We start from the raw sequence: 20,249 nt of genomic DNA on the forward strand, positions 1-20,249 counted from the left end.
GCAGTGACACTTTAATATATCATAATACAGCAAAATAATACCACAAATTAAATTTGATAGTTTAACAAGCAAAATGAATGAGTGAAGCACGTATTTTGGGGGAATATGCCATCAAAATTCACAAGTGTAAACATACAAGAGTATACCAATATATTTCTACCAACAGAATTAAAATGAAAGTAGCTAAAACAGACAACGTGGTTCCAGTTATAAAGGAAATCTTTTCTGATGTTGAATTAAACCAGCAGTAGCTTAATCTGTACACATGCAGTTTTTATGACGGGCTGTGGATCAATCGTGGCATCAGTCAGTGGCCTCTTAATGCTGAGAGCTGGGCGTCAATAGAAGGACACCGGGGAGTTTGATGGCATACAAAATGCAGAGCCAGTAGCTGTTGCAACAAGGAATGATAATTGTCTTTACATATGATTATTCACAGGGCAGTGGTATCCATCAGTTCTACATCTTTTCATCTTAAACACTTTTGTTTTCTTCTGCCATTAACATACAAAAGTAACAAAATATTGCACAATGACCGTTTCATTAAACCAGCCTGTTAAGTCAGTGTCAGCCTATGAGCACAGATTTGACTTCCCTTTGTATTTTCCTGTCTTCTGATGATGGATAATGAAGAGATAATGAAATAGGGATCTGCAAATGAATGAGTTATGAGCAGCTGCATTTGAATCCAGGACACCAACACAGACTGACTCTAATCTGAATGGATGTGTGTGCGGCGAGGGATGAGTTTTGTTGTGCTGTTTCTGTGCTTCGTCGATGGATTCACCTGTTAGCACAGCCCTGCGGGGCAGCGGCGGCTCCAACTACACAGCTGACACCTCTGGTCCAAGCTTCACTGACCAGCTGGGCACCGCCTCACCTGTTGTTCCAAGGTAAGTCACTCTGTCCAACCATCTTTCCATTTTTCCTTTCTTCTTTGAAATTAAATCACTGTGCAGATTTCCATGTGAGTGGCTCCAGAGTATAGGACACTCATTCTTGAGAATGGGGGCAGAACTGAATTTTTAGTGAGGTTGATTTTGACTTTTGAAATATATTGTTAAAGATCAAACTCACTGTTAAACCTTGTAAAGGGCCGGCCTAATAGTTTTTAAATATTTGTTAACTCAGTCTGCTGGAAAGTTTTACGGAGTTGACATTTTAACAAAATAGTTAACAAAATACATATTTTTAAACCATAATTTTTATTTAGCTTTGATTTAGGACTACAGAGTCAACATATTACCGTTGAGACATCTGATAGAAATGTTATTCAATTAATTTGTCTAAAACTAGAAAGTTTTCCAGTGTTTGAGCAGTATTCTCGCCATTTTTTTTTAAAACCAGGAAGTGAGACAAAGGTCCTTAGGGTATAGCTAACCTTTTTATGCCTGCAACAATGGGGCACCTGCACCATCTATACACCATTTCCTGGAGCTACAGTCACCTATAGCTGACAGCAACAAATGGTTAACAATCAAAATAGAGAAAGTAGCTAATTTCAGCAGAGATACAATTAGTAAGCAGAATTGATTTCATCTCTCAAGTGTAGAATAAACTGATGGCCTTTAAATAAATCAGATATCAGCCCTGCAGCATCAGTGGCGTGGTTACAAATTCTCAGCCTCCTGGAAATGGCTCCCTCAGGACTTGAACAAATGAATCTATAAGAGGACAGTTCACCCCAAAATCAAAAATACATATTTTTCCCCTGAAGAAGTGCTGCATAATCAATGAAGTCATAATTGTTACTTACTCTTTTATCAGATTATTTTTTATCTTTTTTGTTTTTTTTCTTTAGGGTTGTCTCCATAGTGACCAGCCTGGTGACCACCACCACAGAGGCCACAGTGGGAACCACAGGAAACCTCTCAGCGTTCAGGGACCAAAGAGGGAGCGAGCTTGGTCAAATCCACCAGGCGTCAACACCGTCGGTGCTGAGCGCCGCCGAGAGCAACTCTGTCCTGCAGGGCATCACGGTGGCGGCTCAGGCCCTGGTACTCCTTGCCATCTTCCTCCTGTCCAGCCTCGGCAACTCAGCCGTCGTCATCGTCATCATCAAGCACAGGCAGCTTCGGACAGTGACCAACGCGTTCATCATGTCGCTGTCCTTGTCGGACTTCCTCACGGCTGTTCTGTGTCTGCCATTCTCCTTCGTCATGCTCTTCAGTAAGGACGGTATCTGGATGTTCGGGGATCGTTTCTGTGTAGCCAATGGCTTTTTCAACACCTGTTTCGGGATCATCTCCACCCTGACTATGACTCTGATCTCCTTCGACAGATACTACGCCATCGTCAGACAGCCACAGGCTAAAATCGGCCGCCAGAAAGCAACTCAGCTGCTGATTGCTGTGTGGTTAACTGCAGTCGTTTTCTCTCTGCCTTGGTATCTGTTGATCCGAACACCAACAGAAATCCATAAGCAAGGGTTCTACCACTGTATGTACGTGTTCCACTCTGGAACCTCACGCATGGGGACGGCTTATAGCATCTGCCTTATCGTTGTGTGCTATTTACTGCCATTCTCCCTCATGTGTTTTTGTCATTATAACATCTGTAAGACAGTTCGTCTCTCTGAGATCCGAGTCAGGCCGGTGACGACGTACGCATACTTACTGCGATTCTACAGTGAAATGCGAACAGCCACCACAGTCCTGATTATGATTGTTTTTATCATTTTCTGTTGGGGGCCATATTGTTTAATGGGGTTGGTTACAGCAATGGGGAACTACACGTTCAACCCCGCAATGGACACGGTGGCTATCTGGCTGGCCTGGGCGAACGGAGCCATCAACCCTCTGATCTATGCCCTGAGGAACCCTAATATATCCATGTTGTTGGGGCGGAGCAGAGAGGAGGGCTATCGGACCAGAAATATTGGCACGTACCTGTCCAGCCACACCCAGAACCGTGAGATCCGGCTCAACCAGGCGGAGAGGATCAGGGACCGCTACGTGAGCCGCGTGGGAGTGAATAATAACAGCCGGCTGTCGAGTTCAAGTCCCGGGAAAGGAGGCGGCGGAGGAGAGGTGGCAATGTGGGCCTGTAAAAACCCTGCTGTGTTCTTCTGCAGGGACGCCCAGCCTGACACCGCAACACTACCCAACTCCGTCAGCGCCCCAAAGATGAAGACAGCTGACACCAGCCTGTGACATTCTGGACAAATTCTTCACCATATAATGAGTGTTTTCAGTTTATCTGTGTTTGTTGTTGTGGATCTAGAGACTGTTGTCACCAGTTTGTGACATTGTTTGGAAATACGCAACAGTATTTATTTGTCTTCAGATTACAGAGTGTTTATGATTGATCAGATTTTGTTCCAGGAATCAAAAGATTTACTACTATTCAATTGGAGTATAATGGTTTACACTGAGGACACCAGGACACCATGATGAGGATCCATGGGACCACCCGAGGGACCTCTGGAACCCCCTCAGTGATTTTACATGGAAAAGAAGGCAAAGAATTTCTCTAGAAAATGACGACAAGTTTTGTTTGTGCAACAGAGCTCTTCATATCAGATATCATTTAATATGTAAATGCAGCTGTTGGATATGGGAAAATGATTTTAGATCCACAGCATTCCCTGAATCCTAAATATATCACCCGTTCTTGAGAACTGGGACAAATCACGTCCTACCAAAAAACTTTAAAAACGATTAATACCAACACTAATTCCTTTTTTTTTTGTGAAAATGTATTCTTTAAGGATTTATACATATGAAATATATGTAATTCAAGAAATGTTTTGTTTTGTTTTGATTTTTTTTATTTCTAAACTTGCTCTGTGCCATAAAACAGCCTTATACCAGACAAGAATTCACAATTTCAAACAATTTAAAAATCATTTTGGCTTTAAAATCTTTTTTTAAATGAAAATGTTGGCCCTTTAAAGTTGTGTCTCAGATTTTCATCAGCTCTGTCAGTTTTTGACAAAAACCTGATTTAATCAGGCAGAAAAAGGGTTAGCTATACCCTGAGGACCCCTGTCTCACTTCTTGGTTTAAAAAAGGCAGAAATACTGCTCAAGCACTGGTAAACCTTGTATTTTTCAACAAATTCATTAAATAATATTGCTGTCTCCCAACTTTATTTTGAAAGTGTGAATAGATGTTGCATATTAATTATTGCTATTTTGACCGCAGAATGAGAACGATGGTGGATTAGTTTGAAAGTCGTGATGAGTGTCATGAAAAAAATGGAAAATTGGTGTCTATGCACTCAAATCTAATGGATTCAATTTCGTGACTGTTTGACAGACTGCAGTGAGATGGTGTTGTACTGTTGTGAAAAACGCCTCCAGACTGTTCTCTTTCAGAAGCAAAGGCAAAATTAAATGGAACTTTTGATGGCCTGGTCACACCAGAAGGTGGCACAGTCAGTTTAGCCTAATCCACACAGCATTGCAAAAAACACCACCCAGCTACAATAGCTTCTAAACTGCTGTTTTAGCTTCTACAAACCAGCCTGTATCAGAGTTATAATAAAATGGATGGTTCAACTCAGCTATCAGTCAGTGGTGCAAAATACGTGAGCCAAAATTCATGAAAGCTGAGAGCACATACGCTTCTCCCTATGTGATCAGATCCACTAATTGGGACAATTCCATTGATATTACTTGATTTTCTCCAAAGTTGTGTTGTTTTTAAATGCTGTGAGAAGGCCAGTAGAAGTGGTTTATTTTGTGGAATCCATGTGATTGATTTCTACCGACCTTTTAGTGGTCTAAATTTATCCAAACCTCGATCTACTTACAGCTTCAACTTTCAAACACGTTTGCTCACTACAAAGCCAACTAAGTCACTGTATGCAAAGTCACAATCCAGTGCTGCTTTCCACGGTCCTCAGTTTGCCTTGAATTAAAAGTGAGTTCAGTTATTTGCTGATTCAATTATTTTGGTGCCTGAAAATTTTATGTTTTTAATTGAAAATATAAAAATTTTAAACATCATTCACTGTCACTTCAATGCATTTAGTCAGTATTTTTTAAAATACAATTGTTGGCGGTTTTTAAAACTCAAAGATTCAAATTTATCTAAAGAAGAAAAGCAAAATATGTCAACAAAAGTTAAGTAACTGGTAAAACTTTTTCAAAACTTATGAATTTGATTTGGGCTTGAAATTTTCTCAGCTTTTTCGATAAAGGAAAATAAATGAAAATTTAAATTACAAACACAAAACAAAGCCATAAGGAGCCAATGGAGAGTGGCTAAAAGGCAGCATGTGAGTTTGGAGCTGCAGGTTGCAGATCCAGACTCCAGACTTAAAGCTTGCACAGGTTACCTGCAGGCTGCAGGGACATCGATCTACACAAGTGCAAGACATTGGCAACATTACACTTTGACACGATGACAGCTAATGACGAGTCCTACATTGTAAGTTGATCAGCTGTTTATAACTCAGCTGTCTGTTGAGCTAAGCCTGTTACCCTGAAAACAAAAGCCCACTGCTCTGAAATAACACTCTGGAGTTGGAGCTCAGTGACTTCCTGCCTTCTCTCTGCCAAACTCCATTAACATTTTACTCAGTTTAACCGTTATAAACATCGACTCCTTCTAAAAGATTACTAATGATTTCTTACAACTCATTAACAAACACTAACTACTTTGTCAAACATTCTGCATTAATTTTAGCTCCATGTGAAGTGAATGAATAGCGCAATAGGCAATCCTTTTCTCACCAGAATGGAAAATTCAAAGAACATACTGGCCTGCAGGGCTGCTGTTGGAGAAGTGGGTATTTCATGTCATTTTGTGATTTACTGCAGTAAGTATATTACAGATTTCTCCTTTAAAAAATGTGACTTTAACTCAGAATTGGAATTCTGTTTGTTGTCCAGGATGGATATAAACAGGAAAGACCATTTTTCACATGGAATACTTTGACTTGAGGGGTTCATTTGCAAAAACAGATAATATATTTGTATTGGTATTCAACAACCTGGGAATGAAACTTCACAGTGAACCATTTTTCACCAGAATTGCTTGTAGCGCCTTTAACTGCAACCATCCACCTGAATTGTTGTTTCTTTAACCCAAGCGTCATGCATTTCATCCAGACCCTCTCACATCGGTCGACCTCTGTAGATGTACAGTACAGAGCTCACTGAGTGTCCACAGGTGCTGCATGGAGGAGGATTCAGGTGCCAAGCAGGAGGGGGGAACTGTTTCTCTGATCACTTTGTCCTGCCTGTATGTGTAAGTGTATTTCCATCTCACCTTTTGTTGTCAACAATAAAAAAAGTTACATTTTCTATTTTTAAATTCCACTTTTGTCTCTTGTTTTTCTCATCTTTATCATGGAAAAAAGATTACCTTCCTGATATGTCCTTGGTGGGTGCATATTTTCAACAAAAAAAAAAAAAAAAGCAATTTACAAATTTGAGGAGATTTCATTTAATGGCTTGCCTAATTTGAGGTAAGCTATTTTTCTACACTTTTTTTCTCAGTTATGTGAAAGAACAACATGAAATGAAAAATACTGGACATGAATTAACCCTCCTGTTGGTCGAAGTCTTCTCTCTGAAACACATTTTAATCGATTTAATCTGATTGTCATGACGTTCTATGTTCTATGAATTTGTCCTCTCAGGGCATCTGAACACACAAATACATTTTGATCATTTTCATTTAGTTTTGATGTTTTATTTAACTTTTGTAGCCCCGTGCTCATAAGAAATGAATAGGTGAGACTGTAATTACCATATATAATTTAGGTACATACCCATCACGTGTCGAACCTATGGCCCACAGGCCAAATCTGGTACAGCACTTTGTTTTACGTGGCCTGCAAGAGAATATAATTTCATTGTCATTTGTCATGAATGTGCACAAAAAAATTAGGCTCGGTCCAGTAGTATTAACTATTAGCTGCAGACAAGATGTAGCTCTAGTGATCACACACACACACACACACAAAATCAAATACATGATCCCTTCCCAGTGTATACCCGGCGGGATAAAAAACTAAAATTAAAGTTGTTAAGGATCCTATCTATCATGGATTGGGCTTAAAATTCAAAATAACATCCAGTTGAAGCTGATATAATAACTGATCTGCAGATCCAACATGATAACTCTGAAGACAGGGTTGTTGCTGTCCTGTGTCATCAGTCCTCAGTCATCTGTACTGAAGCCTAAAGGTCATGTGTCTTTGAAGACTGTCACCCTGCAGACAAACACAACCAGGACAGGAGATCAGAGAGAGGACAGAAAGGACACCATTCATTAGTAAACACAAGCGACCTTACAGGCAGAGGAGGCAAAAGTGACCAAACACATTCTGTACTCAAGTAGAAGTACAGATATTTGTGTAAAAAATATACAAAAGTAGAAGTACTGATTCAACTTTTTTACTTGAGTAAAAGTGAAAAAGTACAGGCTCTGAAATATTAAAGTAAAAAGTCGTCCTCTGAAGGACATTTCTACTGACTGTTTCTGTGCAAAGTTAACTGAACCTCAACTTTTCTCCAAGGTCTTGTTCTGTCTTAAAGTTGTTTTTTTCTTACTCTGTCTGTTATGTATTGTTACATCCATTACATAATTTTTGTCATGTTACTTTATTTTTAGTCTTGTCAGTTTTTTGTCTTGTAATGTATTTTTCTGTTCCATGGCATCCTTAATGTTTTTTCTTGTTATGTCTTTTTAGTCTTGTTACATCCTTTATGATGTCTTTCTTTTGTGACATATTTTGTTGTCTTTTACCTCATTTTTAGTCTTGTTACATTTTCATCTTATGTCTTTTACGTTCTTTTTAATTTTGTTAAGTCTTTTGCAACTTTTTTTGTCTTGTTACATTTCTCATGTTGATTTTTGTCTTGTTATGTCTTTTTGGCTAATTACGTCTCTATGTTGACTTTCGTCGTTAGGTCTTTTTTGTTTTTTTTTTCTTTTAATCTTCTTATGGGTTTCTTGTTGTTTTTTCTTGTTACATCTTGTACATTGTTTTTCCTCTTGTTATGTCATTTTCTTCACGTTGCATCTGTCATGTGTAATATGCACTGATTTCTACACCAATGAATTGTCTTTTCTATTTGTCATTGTCCCGTCCATGTGGTCTGAAATCAGTCACACAGTGATGCAAAATTAAAATAATCAATAATTCCATTCAAATGTACAAAGTAACCAGTCTGTTTGAAAATGTAAGGAGTAGAAAGTACAGATATTTGTGTTCAAATGCAGGAAGTAAAGGTAACAAGTTGACAGAAAAACAAATACTCAAGTAAAGTACAGATACATGAAAACTCTACTTGAGTAACATATTTAAAGTTTTTTTTACTGAGTTACTTCCCACATCTGCTTACAGGGTAACGTGGGATGAAATGAGTGATACATCCTCTCATATATCAGCGTTGAGATGATTTGATCCATTAATAATGACCTCAAAGTTCAACTTCAAAATGAAACATGTTCTGTTTCCTGCCCACTCTGACAGTTCATTTTCCTTTCATTCCTTCGGTCTCTCTAACCAGCACCTCTGTCTACGAACATGTTGGACATTTATACCATTGTGGTATTCTGTGTGTACACATAAGATATAAAGAGCAACACAGGAGCACATACATGTGTTTCTTATATGACTGCTTCATGTACGCTTGTCGCTCTGCACTGGCCTGAACACTTGTGTATTGTGGGCTGTAATAGAGATTGAGACCTTTAGGGGGAGCCAGCAATATATATAATATATTAAAACTTTTAGTGTTGTTTAACTTGAGTAGTAGCAGAGCTGTTTGATAGTGATGTTCAGTCTGATACCACATGTGTGAATGTTGTTCTTACTGTGTAGCAGCTGCTGCTGATGCATATTTCTCTTCTCAGACTTGTGTAGTAAGAATTACTTCCAGCTCATCTGTCCTGTCACTATCATGTACCTGTGTGCTTTGAAACGAACAGTTAGTGTGACAGCTGCACTGATAATGACTTTATCCTGCTAAGCTGACATTACCCATCAGTCTGCTGGTTAAGACCAGAGAGAAAAGAACTGCACCCTTCACTGCTCCACAACATCACAGTGTGTGTGTTGGAATGTCACCTGGCTTCATATCACACACACACACACACACACACACACACACACACACACACACACACGCACACACACACAGGGAGGGTGAAGGACTGAATCATAAGACTCATCAAGGTGATGTAATAGAAACAGACACACACACACACACACACACAACCACACACGTGAAGTTCGCTGTCTACACACCCCTGTTAAAATACCAGGTTTTTGTGATGTAAAAAAGTGAGACCAAGAGAAATAATTTCAGAACTTTTTCCACCTTTAATGTGACCTATAACCCGTACAACTCAATGGAAAAACAAACTGAAATCTTGTAGGGGGAAAAATAAAAAATGAAAAACTTACAATAACCTGGTTGCATAAATATGCACACCCTTAAACTAATATTTTGTTGAAGCACATTTTTCTTTTATTACAGCGCTCAGTCTTTTTGGGTAGGAGTCTGTCAGCATGACACATCTTGACTTGGCAATATTTGCCCACTCTTCTTTGCAGAAACGCTTCAAATCTGCCAGATTGCGAGGGCATCTCCTGTGCACAGCCCTCTTCAGGTCACCCCACAGATTTTCAGTCGGGTTCAGGTCTGGGCTCTGGCTGGGCCATTCCACAACTTTAATCTTCTTCTGGGGAATCCATTCTTTTGTTGATTTGAATTAATGCTTTGGGTCGTTGTCATGCTGAAAGATGAAGTTCCTCTTCATCTTCAGCTTTCTAGCAGAAGCCTTGATGGGTATTTGGAACTGTTTATAATTCCTGCCCCAGTTCCAGCTGAAGAAAAACCGCCCCAAAGCATGATGCTGCCTCCACCATGCTTCACCGTGGGTATGTTGTTCTTTTGGTGATGTGCAGTGTTGTGTTTGCGCCAAACATACCTTTTGGAATTATGGCTGAAAAGTTCAACCTTGGTTTCATCAGACCATAACACATTTTCCCATATGCTTTTGGGAGACTTCAAATGTGTTTTTGCAAAATGTAACCAGGCTTGGATGTTTTTCTTCACAAGAAAAGGCTTCTGTCTTGCCACCCTACCTCACAGCCCAGACATATGAAGAATAAGGGAGATTGTTGTCACATGTACTACATAGCCAGTACTTGCCAGAAATTCCTGCAGGTCCTTTAATGTTACTGAAGGCCTCTTGGCAGCCTCGCCGACCAGTTTCCTTCTCATCTTTTCATCAATTTTGGAGGGACGTCCAGTTCTTGGTAATGTCACTGTTGCGCCATATTTTCTCCACATGATGATGACTGTCTTCACTGTGTTCCATGGTATATCTAATGCCTTGGATATTCTTTTTTTTACCCTTCTCCTGACTGATACCTTTTAACAGTGAGATCCCTCTGATGCTTTGGAAGCTCTCTGAGGACCATGGCTTTTGCTGTAAGATGTGACTAAGAAAATGTCTACAAGAACAGCTGAAATTTATTTGGGGTTAATCAGAGGCACTTTAAATGATGGCTGGTGTACACTGACTCCTATTTAACAAAAAGTTTGAATGTGATTGGTTAATTCTGAACACAGCCACACCCTCAGTTGTAAGAGGTCTGAACACTTGTGCGACCATATTATTTACTTTTTTTATTTTTACTCCCCCCACCCACCTAAAAGATTTCAGTTTGTTTTTCAACTGAGTTGTACAGGTCATAGGTCACATTAATGGTGGAAAAAGTTCTGAAAAGTGTAGACTTTATATATACATACATATGCATATTTTCCAAATATTTGTTCTGAACAGGTGCAGAATCAACATTGTTATTGGTCCTATAATACTTAACCTGAGAAGGACAGACTGCTGCAAGAGTCTTCTCACAGACAACATTTTGATTATATTATGTTTTTTTTTTCATTTCTCCCTCAAATCAGCCTATTGGAGGAAGCATAATAATCAGAATGGAATGCAGCCATAGTTTCTCTCCACAGCAGCTGGAGGGCAGAGTTGAGGGTCATCAGAGCAGAGTTTGGCCTCCACTGTGTTTGTGATTGGTTTGTTTGGTTTGGCCCCTGGTTCCTTTTCTACACCACACAACATTCCTCTCGTAGTGCATCACAGAAACTGTAAGGTTACATCTGACATATCTACAGTTTCACTTTGATTTGTGGTTTATTTCCTCTTTCTAGTTGGCATGCAACACATCTGCAGTTGCATGTGTAGCTCATGTGTGCTCTCCTCTTTTTTTTTTATCTCCATGACCTGGTTGCGACTGAATGAACTCACATTTAAAACACCATCGTGCTGCAGTTTACCTGTTTACTTCTGACTGTGACCTCTTTCTCACAGTGTTTACTCTGCAGACACACTGTGTCAACACCTGCTGCTACCTTTGCCCTCACAACACACAGCTGTCCATGTCTATGTTTTGTTCTATAAAAAGAATCAGACATTTAACCAGATCTCATTTCTCTAAATAAATAAATGAGTCTGACCTCATTCATACTTGTTTATTATTTCATACTTTTTTATTCAACAATCAATGCCATCTTTTACTGTCATTTGATACATATACATATGATACTTGAATGCAACTTCATCCAAATGATTTTAACCTGATTTTAAAATATAAAATTCCAGGCATAAGTGGGGAAAAAAGAGAAGCAAGTTGAGAAAATGAAGTCGAAATGTCGAGAATAAGTTTGAAATGTCGAGCGTGAAGTCAAAATGTTGAAAGAAAAATTGAAATATTGAGAATAAAGTCAAACTTTTAGTATTAGAACAAAAGGTTGTTTTTCTTGTTTTGCATTTTGATACCATTTTAATGTATAATACAATTTCAACTTTATACATTACACACAAACATTTTGACTTGATGCTTGAGGTTTCACTTTTATTCTTGACATTTCAACCTTATTCTCAACATTCTGATTTTATTCTTGATGTTTTGACATACTTTGGGACTTTTTGACTTTATTCTTGACCTTGATTTTATTTTAGTGTTATTGGTGACAACATTTCGACTTTATCTTGAGGTTTCAATTCTATTCTTGATATTTTGACTTAATTCTCAACATTTTGTTCTTATTTTCCATGTTTTGACATAATTTATGACGTTTTGACTTTATTCTCAAACGTTTTGATTTTATTCTCACCATTTTGACACTATTGTTGAGATTCTGAGTTTAGTCTCAACTTTTAAACTTTATTCCTGTAATTTCAGCTTTATTCTTGACATTTCAAGTTTATTCTTGATGTTTCAAATTTATTCTCAACATATCAACTTTATTCTCCATATTTTAATTCTTAACACTGATACTCTATTTGTGATTTTTTTTTTTATTTTATTCTCAAGGTTTCAACTTTATTCTCAATGTTTCAAATTTATTCTTGACATTTTAACTTTATTCTCAGTATTTTAATTTTATTCAGAACATTGCTACTTTATTCTTGATGTTTCTTAACATTTTGATTTTATTCTCAAAGTTTTGACTTCAGTCTTGACGTTTGGACCTTATTCTTAATGTTTCAACATCATTCTTGCCATTTTGATGTAATTCTCAACATTTCAATTTTATTCTTGACATTTCAACAACTTTTCTTACTTGTTTTTTCTTGAGATTCTAAACTCATCTCACAGTCTTCATCTGCAAATGGAGCTGTCATCATGTAACCAAAGTACTAAACTTCCATCACATGATAACATGTGATTATTTTTAGGATTATGAATGAATTACTATTTTTCAAAATGTGTGGGGGTTTTGTAAGAACTGTTCAGACCAAAGTAAATGAAATTTAGAACTGAACAGAACATGAGATTCATCAGCTCAGACTAGGCACTTCAAAACTTCTTTGCTTCAAAGTCCATAAATGACTGCAGACATTTCCTCTGTCATGACAGTTTGAATCAGTTGCAGTATCCTGGTTGCAGAGTGCGATCATGTGACAGCAGGCTGCAGAAGTAACAATGATAATGAGGGCAGTAAAAGTTAGAAAAACTGGTTTCTGAAGGATTGTGGGCTGCAGCAGGAAACATGATTGATTGTAATCTGCTGATCTACATCTGAAAATATCTTCATTATCAGACACGATGAGAATGATGGGACTGTCACACCTCTCTGTCTCTAGCTCTCTCTCACACACACACTCATGCATGTACACACACACACACACAATGCAGTGGGTGAGGTCTGAACATGACTGCCTCCAGCAGGAATGCAGTAGTGTGTGTTTTGAACCCTCCACATACTGTACACTCTCACCCAGGCTGATGTGTTAGTTTCTCTCCACATTCTGTCTGACAGACACCACACACACCGACTGACTCTCATGAGCACGAGCGAGCGGAAAGAGGGGGAAAAGAGGAACACAGAGGCAGAAACAGAAGAAGAGATCTGTGGATACATGAAGCAAATGAAAGAGGATTTGTATTTCTGTGGACACCTGCTGCAGCTTTCTGCCAAATCTGTCTGAATGAGCTCGTGGTGACTTTTCCCTCTCTTGTGGATTTTGTATTTTGTAACTGAACAAACCTCTTGTGGATTATGACTGCAGACTCTGTTTGAACATTTTGAATTCAACTCCAGCTCTACTGAAAGAACCGCGGGCTGATTTAAGTCTGTTTAGTTGTCATAGACCTTTAGCTTCAGAAGTCAAGTCTGTGTCTTTGGAGTTGAAGCTTCATTTCAGCATCTCTTTCTTTTTCTTTGGATCATATAAAGCATGTAAGAATATATTTGAGAAGTCACTCAGAAGAAGTTTTTCAGTGATAATGACGTTAGAGTTTGAGCTGCGGTGACGGAGAGCGGAGTGAATGATCTCTGCCACAGATGTTCATCTGACACCTGCCTGCCGGAGCTGAACATGGCATCTCACTGCGTCACATAGGAGCGGATCACAGAGGTGAGACGCACATGACGAGCCACACACTTTATGTAAAGGGTGATGACATCACAGATCCAAAGGCTTCAACAGGATTTCAGTTCAGATTCCCACCTCACAACCCACCTCTTTACAAAAACCAAAATATCCTTTCATTTTTAACATTTTGGACATGACTTACAGTGTTAAGAAGACAAGACTGTGTGCAAGGGAGTAAAGTTGAATGTTTTAGAGGAAAACAGAAATAAATTATGCTAAAATTGTTTTTCTCAATAGACACTTCCTGTGGGTTTCATTATAGGGAAATTAAATCAAAGTTTTGGGGAAATTGTGGTAGTTCCTGTCCTGTGTGGAAGTAAAAGTTAAGGTTAATGTGTTTTAACTTTTGTACAAAAGTATGTAAGTAAAGTATGTAACTTATGCCATGTTCACTTGGCTACAAAACTTAACTTATGTCACTAACTTAACAAATTTATTTTCAAGGGTAGAAATAACTAGTTACAAATTCTTAAGTTACTGTGCTTGCGTAGTTTTTTGGGCAGTCTGTACTTTTACTTATACTTAAGTTTGCATGACATTATGTAATCTCCTTAGTTACTTTTAAAATCATAATTGAGAAATGTCCAAACCTTTTTCAGTATTTTTGTAGTTGATAAGGTGATCTGATCACAAACAGGCCAATGGACACAAAACTGCAGCAGCACAGGTGTGGAGTAAGGATATTAATTATTAATCGGTTAATCACCATTGAGAATTTATAAATCTCTTCAAAAATATTTAATCAGAAGTCTAGAAATGACAGTAACTGCACCTCATTTGACAGTGTTTTGTCTGGTGGAGTCATTTGTTGAATAAGAAAACTTAGACTTTATATGAATGAAAAAATGCTGAAACAAAACAGAAAAAAATGAAAATGAGAAAAAGTAACAGCAATATGTTTTGTATCTTATAAATGATTAATGATTAATCGATTGTTAGTGTTTTCAACGACCAACTATCGGTCAAGATTTGAAGAAAGAGAAACCCCATTGATTGAATAGCAGTAAAATGTAAAAACAGAATAACATCAACAGTTAAAAAATAAACTAATACTCTGAGTAGTTTTTGAGATGAATACTTTGTACTTTTACTTATGTATGTTTCTGCCAGAACTCCTTTTTTTAACCCACACCATGATCTTTTCCTAAACCTGATCAAGTAGTTGTGTTGCTTAAATCTGCAACCGCTTCACAGTGTTTACTACAATGAAAATCAGGTCAACTAACTGTTGTTACCGCGTCCAAAACTGATAAAATGCACCTGACTAAAGGTAAAAGACGCCTGAAAAGCTTAAAATTCCTAGAAATGACACGTGAAATGTCCTAAAAAGTGGCGTGCTATTTAAACGGCATCCATCATGAGATTATGTTGCAGATGCACAACAGATTTTCTGTTCAGGGTATCTCACCTAATCAGTGCTACAGTGTGAGCAGATGGCAACACAGAGACTGAAAGTACGCAGATAAAAGTTTGCTCTCAGGGTGTTATAAAAGGTCATGCGGTCACTTAAAAGTTTATTTTATCATGAAGCATCCACAAAGATCTGACTTCAGGAGTGTGGCACTTGAAGAACGGTCAGGGTGGGTTTCGACAGGAAATATAATGTGAGCTTTCCCTTTTAACCTTGCAGTTAGATTTAATCAGGCTCTGCCACGTCACAGTACAGCCGAAGCTCATCGTTGCCGTTCAACACGATGCCTGTGATTCCACCAGCAGCGCCTCAGTTTAAATACACGCCAAGTCTGTTTTTGATGGATGCTGCATCAATCTGCACAGAGCAGACTGAGCGGGCAGGAGCTCAGATACAGAAAAAGCAGACAAAATCAGTTAAATTTTCAAAATAAAAGCCCCTCTCCAGACTAGCAATCATTATTGCAGACGGAAAAGAAACTATTTTACTGCATAACCTGTTTATCCATGTTCAAAGCACAAAGACCAAGGAAACAGGACCAAATCAACAAAATGTGAGGCATGCAGCCGTGTGGAAGATGGGTCAAAGCTGTGGCGCAGACATGCCATGCCCGGTGAAATCAACCAGCTAGATCTCCAAAGCTGTTTGTCCACAAAACATGCAAAACTCCCCTGATTGAATCTGTGCACAACTTTTGCACAAACACTCCTGATGGTGCACTTAAAACCAGCAGTGCATCATCCATTGCTGTTCTCATTCTGCCATTACTTAGTTAGCAATACTAATTATGCAGCATCTAGTTAGACTTTCAAAATAAAGCTTGCTGAGAAACACTAAAGCTGATGGTTGCAGGTCGGTTAGCTTTAGGAACAAAAACAACATGGTTAGGTTGAAGAAAACATCGAGATTAGGCTCAAAACAACTTCCTTTAATCAATGTTGACTATTGGTTTTAAATGGGAAACAAAAATCTGGTCTTCTGTGGGCCAAATAGTCACTACAACACCAATTCACCCCTGAAAATAGACATTATTCCCTCGTGCTGGAGTAATATTTGTGAAAGAACTGCAGCAGCAACGGTTAAGGAAAGTACTGAGTCTTTTTAAAAAATAAAATATATGTTAGTGTGCGGTTTTTAAAGTAGGAACCAATGGACTCAGCGCTGAAAACCACAGACAGAGCAGAGAAATCAGAAAGTACTGAGAGGTTATTGGTACTTTTATTGGATTCATTGACAGCAATAAAGTTGTAAAATAACACCAAGCCTTATCCAATTAATCCATTAATGTCCACAGTGGAATTTTATAATTTCCTTCACAGCATGATGTATCTCTATTTAGCATATCAAATCAATGTTAAACTGATGTAAAACTTTAAAAAATCTAATTTATCTAAGAAGTAAAGTGTGATTAATATGTGAAATCAGAAGTTGTGGTTTTCACTGGGGTCAGGTCTGCTGCCATGTCACCTAAGGCATGATACTCTTCAGTCAGTCACAATGTTAGTGATCAATATGATTACATAAACCCCATTAAACCATTTAAAAATGTCTCATCAGGAGCCAGGAGTGACAGATACACAAAAAGTAGTGTTCTTCTGCCTGACGAGGACATGTGGTTTGCAGCCTCATCAACAACACACATCCATGATGGGAAGGCAAACATTTACTGACTGAACTGTCCTTGAGTGACAGTGAATCCCCTGCAGCTCCAGGGCTGCTGTTGTGTCGCTGGCACTGACCTTTGACTTCCACGTGGAGGAGGGGGCAGAGAGAACACTCTCTTCCTGCAGGGGTCGATACAGTATTGATTAAACTCTGCGAACTCTGAGCTGACTGCTTCATCTGAGCATCAGGGTGAATTATAACCCTGTCATCAATCCATACACAACATGAACATACAGTACACACACATACACACACACAGTGCTGATCATTATTACAGTCCTGCAGCAAACATCGACATGCATGTAAAAAACATTTATGCGACTGAGGCAAGGACAGAGTGCAGGGACACAAGAGTTACAGTGCTTTTATTTATGTGTATTTCCATGTGTATTTATGTATTCTGTAGAGTTTAAGCATGATGACATCAGCCAGTCAGTAAGTCGATCTTTGGGATGTTGTTGTCCTCAGGAGATCACCTTATGACTCCTGACCTTTTCTCTATTACAGCAACATTATGCAAGACTTGTTTTTTTTTCAGTAATTTGGCTCCCCAACAGTTTCAGGGCCCTATCTTGCACTGATTTAAAGCACAAGGAGCAAAGGTTTAATTCAAGGTGAATCCAAATCTACCTTTGCTGTCTTGTGCCAGGGCCCCAGCAGGATACACCTATCAGCTGTGCCCAAGTGCCTTGATTAACTCATGGGTGAGTTTTAGGCTGAGCATGCAATAAACCAATCAGAAAGTCAGCTCTTATCACCTTTAACAATCAGGTATGCTGGGAGCGCAAGCAGTGGCAGCATGACGGCAGATTTGCCGAGGACAAAACAAAGGAAAATGATTTTCAAGTGAGGAGAAAGATTTTGGACTGGTTTAGGAAGTGTAACTGCGAGAGAGAATATATGGAGACAGCAGGGTGTCTCATTTGTTTCATATGTAAATAGTTGATTTTATCATCACCATCATTATACAGATACCAAATGCACCTTCGTTTTGCCTTCATGTTTAGACTTCCTGCCCACAGCCACAGCGACTGGGTGCAGGTTCATTTGCTGTCTCACAGATGTGGCAAAAATTACAATGCTGTAAGTTAGCATTGCCACCTGTGACACTGGCACCAAATGTAAGATAGGACCCTCAGAGTTTATAGTTTCTGATTTTCTCTGCAGTTTTGAATAAATTGATTTCTTTTTTTCTAAGTAATGCAGATCAACTACTAAGCCAGCAGAGAGCCAGACAAGATTTAAAAAAAAATAATTTACTGGTTTATTCAGCTGTAATCAGTTTCACAGAGATTATCTAACTGTGCTGCTCAGTGTGGCTGTTAGATGACATGTACAGTTTGACAACATTGTTAGGTATACAGTATACTCCAGACCTAATCAGAGAGTTTACACCATGAAGCTAGACCATTAAAAGCATTAAAAATCATCATTTATCACACCAGTGCACCTGCTGAGGGTGTGTCTCTGTCTGCCTGTCCTGTCAAGTCAGCATACTTCACATAACCTTCCTGTTGCTCCTGAACCGCCTGTCAGCCCAGTCTGCCCTTACACACACGTTGTTGTCACGTCTGCAAGGTAGCAAATTAAGTTGCACCTGGTCTGTGCAGCCTTGGGCGGGAAGTCTAAAAAGGAAGGCAAAATGAAGGCGTGGTCAGGTGCATTTGCTATCTTTTGCTCGGCACATTGGAGCCACTTGCGCCTTAGTCCAGCTAAAACCTGGTCGAAGAGTCTGTGGTCCAGTAGGTCTGAATGCACAAGATAGCAAGTGACGCATTTTGCAGAAGCACACACACGTCTCCATAATCACAAAACACCTTAATTCATGTTACGTCTTTTCCCCGCACAGGTGTGTGCATTAATTAACTCAAGTTAGATGTGCATTTGTATCGCATTTATTGTGGTGAACGTTGTCTACGTTAAGTTAGAAAATAGTTGCTGAAAATGTTTAAAATTGAATTGTAGAGTTAGATCATAAAACTGTTGTTCATGATTTCTGTGTTCAGGATTTTTTGGGCGGACCTGAAACATGGCTCGATGACGTGCCAGAGTCATGGTCCCCCAATGTACTTAGTGATTTTTTAAATCATTTAAATTTGGCTGGGTTTCTCAGGTGTGACAAACTCACACTTATTGTTGCTTACACACTCTTCAATAGAACAGAGTTACCCAACCCTATAATCAAACTCCAACATGAATGAAAAGTTCAAACAGTATTAAACAATAGAGTAGCAGCCATTTTCGCTGACTTCCTTCTTCACTTTCTGACGTATCATCTGATGTTATGACGCCATTGACAGGCAGCCAAATGAAACCCATCATTATGTTGAATAAAATGACAGATTTCTTTGTGTTTGTCTACTCAAAGTCTAGACTTGACTTATCTAATCTTCCTGCTGGTCATGTAAGGGTATTGCAGTTTGGGACTGTACTGAAATTAGTATTGAAATGGGCTCAAGAACATTTTACCGAGCTATGATCTTTTATTGATTTAATATTTTACTTTTCTTCAGATAAACTAGAATCTTTGAGTTTTAGAAAGCCAAAATTGTTCGGCCAATTTATCATTATTTTGGTGCTTGAAAATTCATTCATTTTTAAGAACAAATTAAATTCTATCTACAAAAGATTATAGGTTGAAGAAAAAAAGTTTAGGGTTGAGGTTAGACAGTCGAGAGTTTCCTCAACTTTATTTTTTACAGTGTTTCTAATGAAACCCTGATGGTTCCATCAATAAGTTAATTTATGATTTGTGGATCACAGGTGCTTAAATGACAAATTTTTCCCCTCAGAACCTGCTTAAGCAAAGTTTTTTATGCTCAGTAGGACTGCAACTAAGGATTATTTTCATTTCTGATTAATCAGCTGATTATTTTTCAATTCATTGATTATTAGTTGGTGAGAAAAGATTAATACTTGGTCAGAAAAATGGTGAAAAATGTCAATCAGTGTTTCCAAAATCCTGAGAAAACATCCTGAAATGTCTTGTTTTACCTACAACTCAAAACTATTCAGTTTACTGTCAGAGAGGAGTAAAGAAACAAAAAAATATTCACATTTAAGAAGATGAAATTAGAGAATTTTGACATTAGTTTAAAAATGGCTCAAACCAATTAATCGATTATCAAAACAGATGTTAATTAATTTAATAATCAATCAATTAATTGTTGCAGCTCTAGCTCAGTACCTTTAATGAATCAAGTACAAAGTACAAATCTGATAATATTCTTATAAGACGTCCCATCACTGGAGAAAAAAATGCATGTAAAAATGTCTGACATACCATCAGCACTTGCTTCCTG

At 38.4% G+C, this 20,249-nt stretch overlaps 2 protein-coding genes across 3 annotated transcripts in view; both read left to right on the forward strand.

Annotated features, from left to right (window-relative positions):
- The first annotated feature begins 462 nt into the window (after positions 1 to 462).
- gpr135 (G protein-coupled receptor 135) lies at positions 463 to 5,704 on the forward strand. The gene is made up of 2 exons (XM_084742990.1): positions 463 to 893; positions 1,802 to 5,704. The coding sequence occupies exons 1-2, from the start codon at positions 778 to 780 to the stop codon at positions 3,150 to 3,152; spliced, it is 1,467 nt and encodes a 488-aa protein (XP_084599116.1). The 5' UTR covers positions 463 to 777; the 3' UTR covers positions 3,153 to 5,704.
- An 8,017-nt stretch (positions 5,705 to 13,721) lies between these two features.
- The window catches only part of daam1a (dishevelled associated activator of morphogenesis 1a), a 30,237-nt gene continuing 23,709 nt past the window's right edge, over positions 13,722 to 20,249 (forward strand). For both annotated transcript variants that reach the window (XM_084742364.1, XM_084742366.1), the window contains exon 1: positions 13,722 to 13,853. The gene's annotated coding sequence lies outside the window, so the exon portion shown is untranslated. The remainder of the gene's footprint in view (positions 13,854 to 20,249) is intronic.

The sequence above is a fragment of the Lutjanus erythropterus genome, chromosome 18, assembly GCF_056507025.1.
Source record: "Lutjanus erythropterus isolate fLutEry1 chromosome 18, fLutEry1.hap2, whole genome shotgun sequence".
Lineage (NCBI taxonomy): Eukaryota > Metazoa > Chordata > Actinopteri > Lutjaniformes > Lutjanidae > Lutjanus > Lutjanus erythropterus.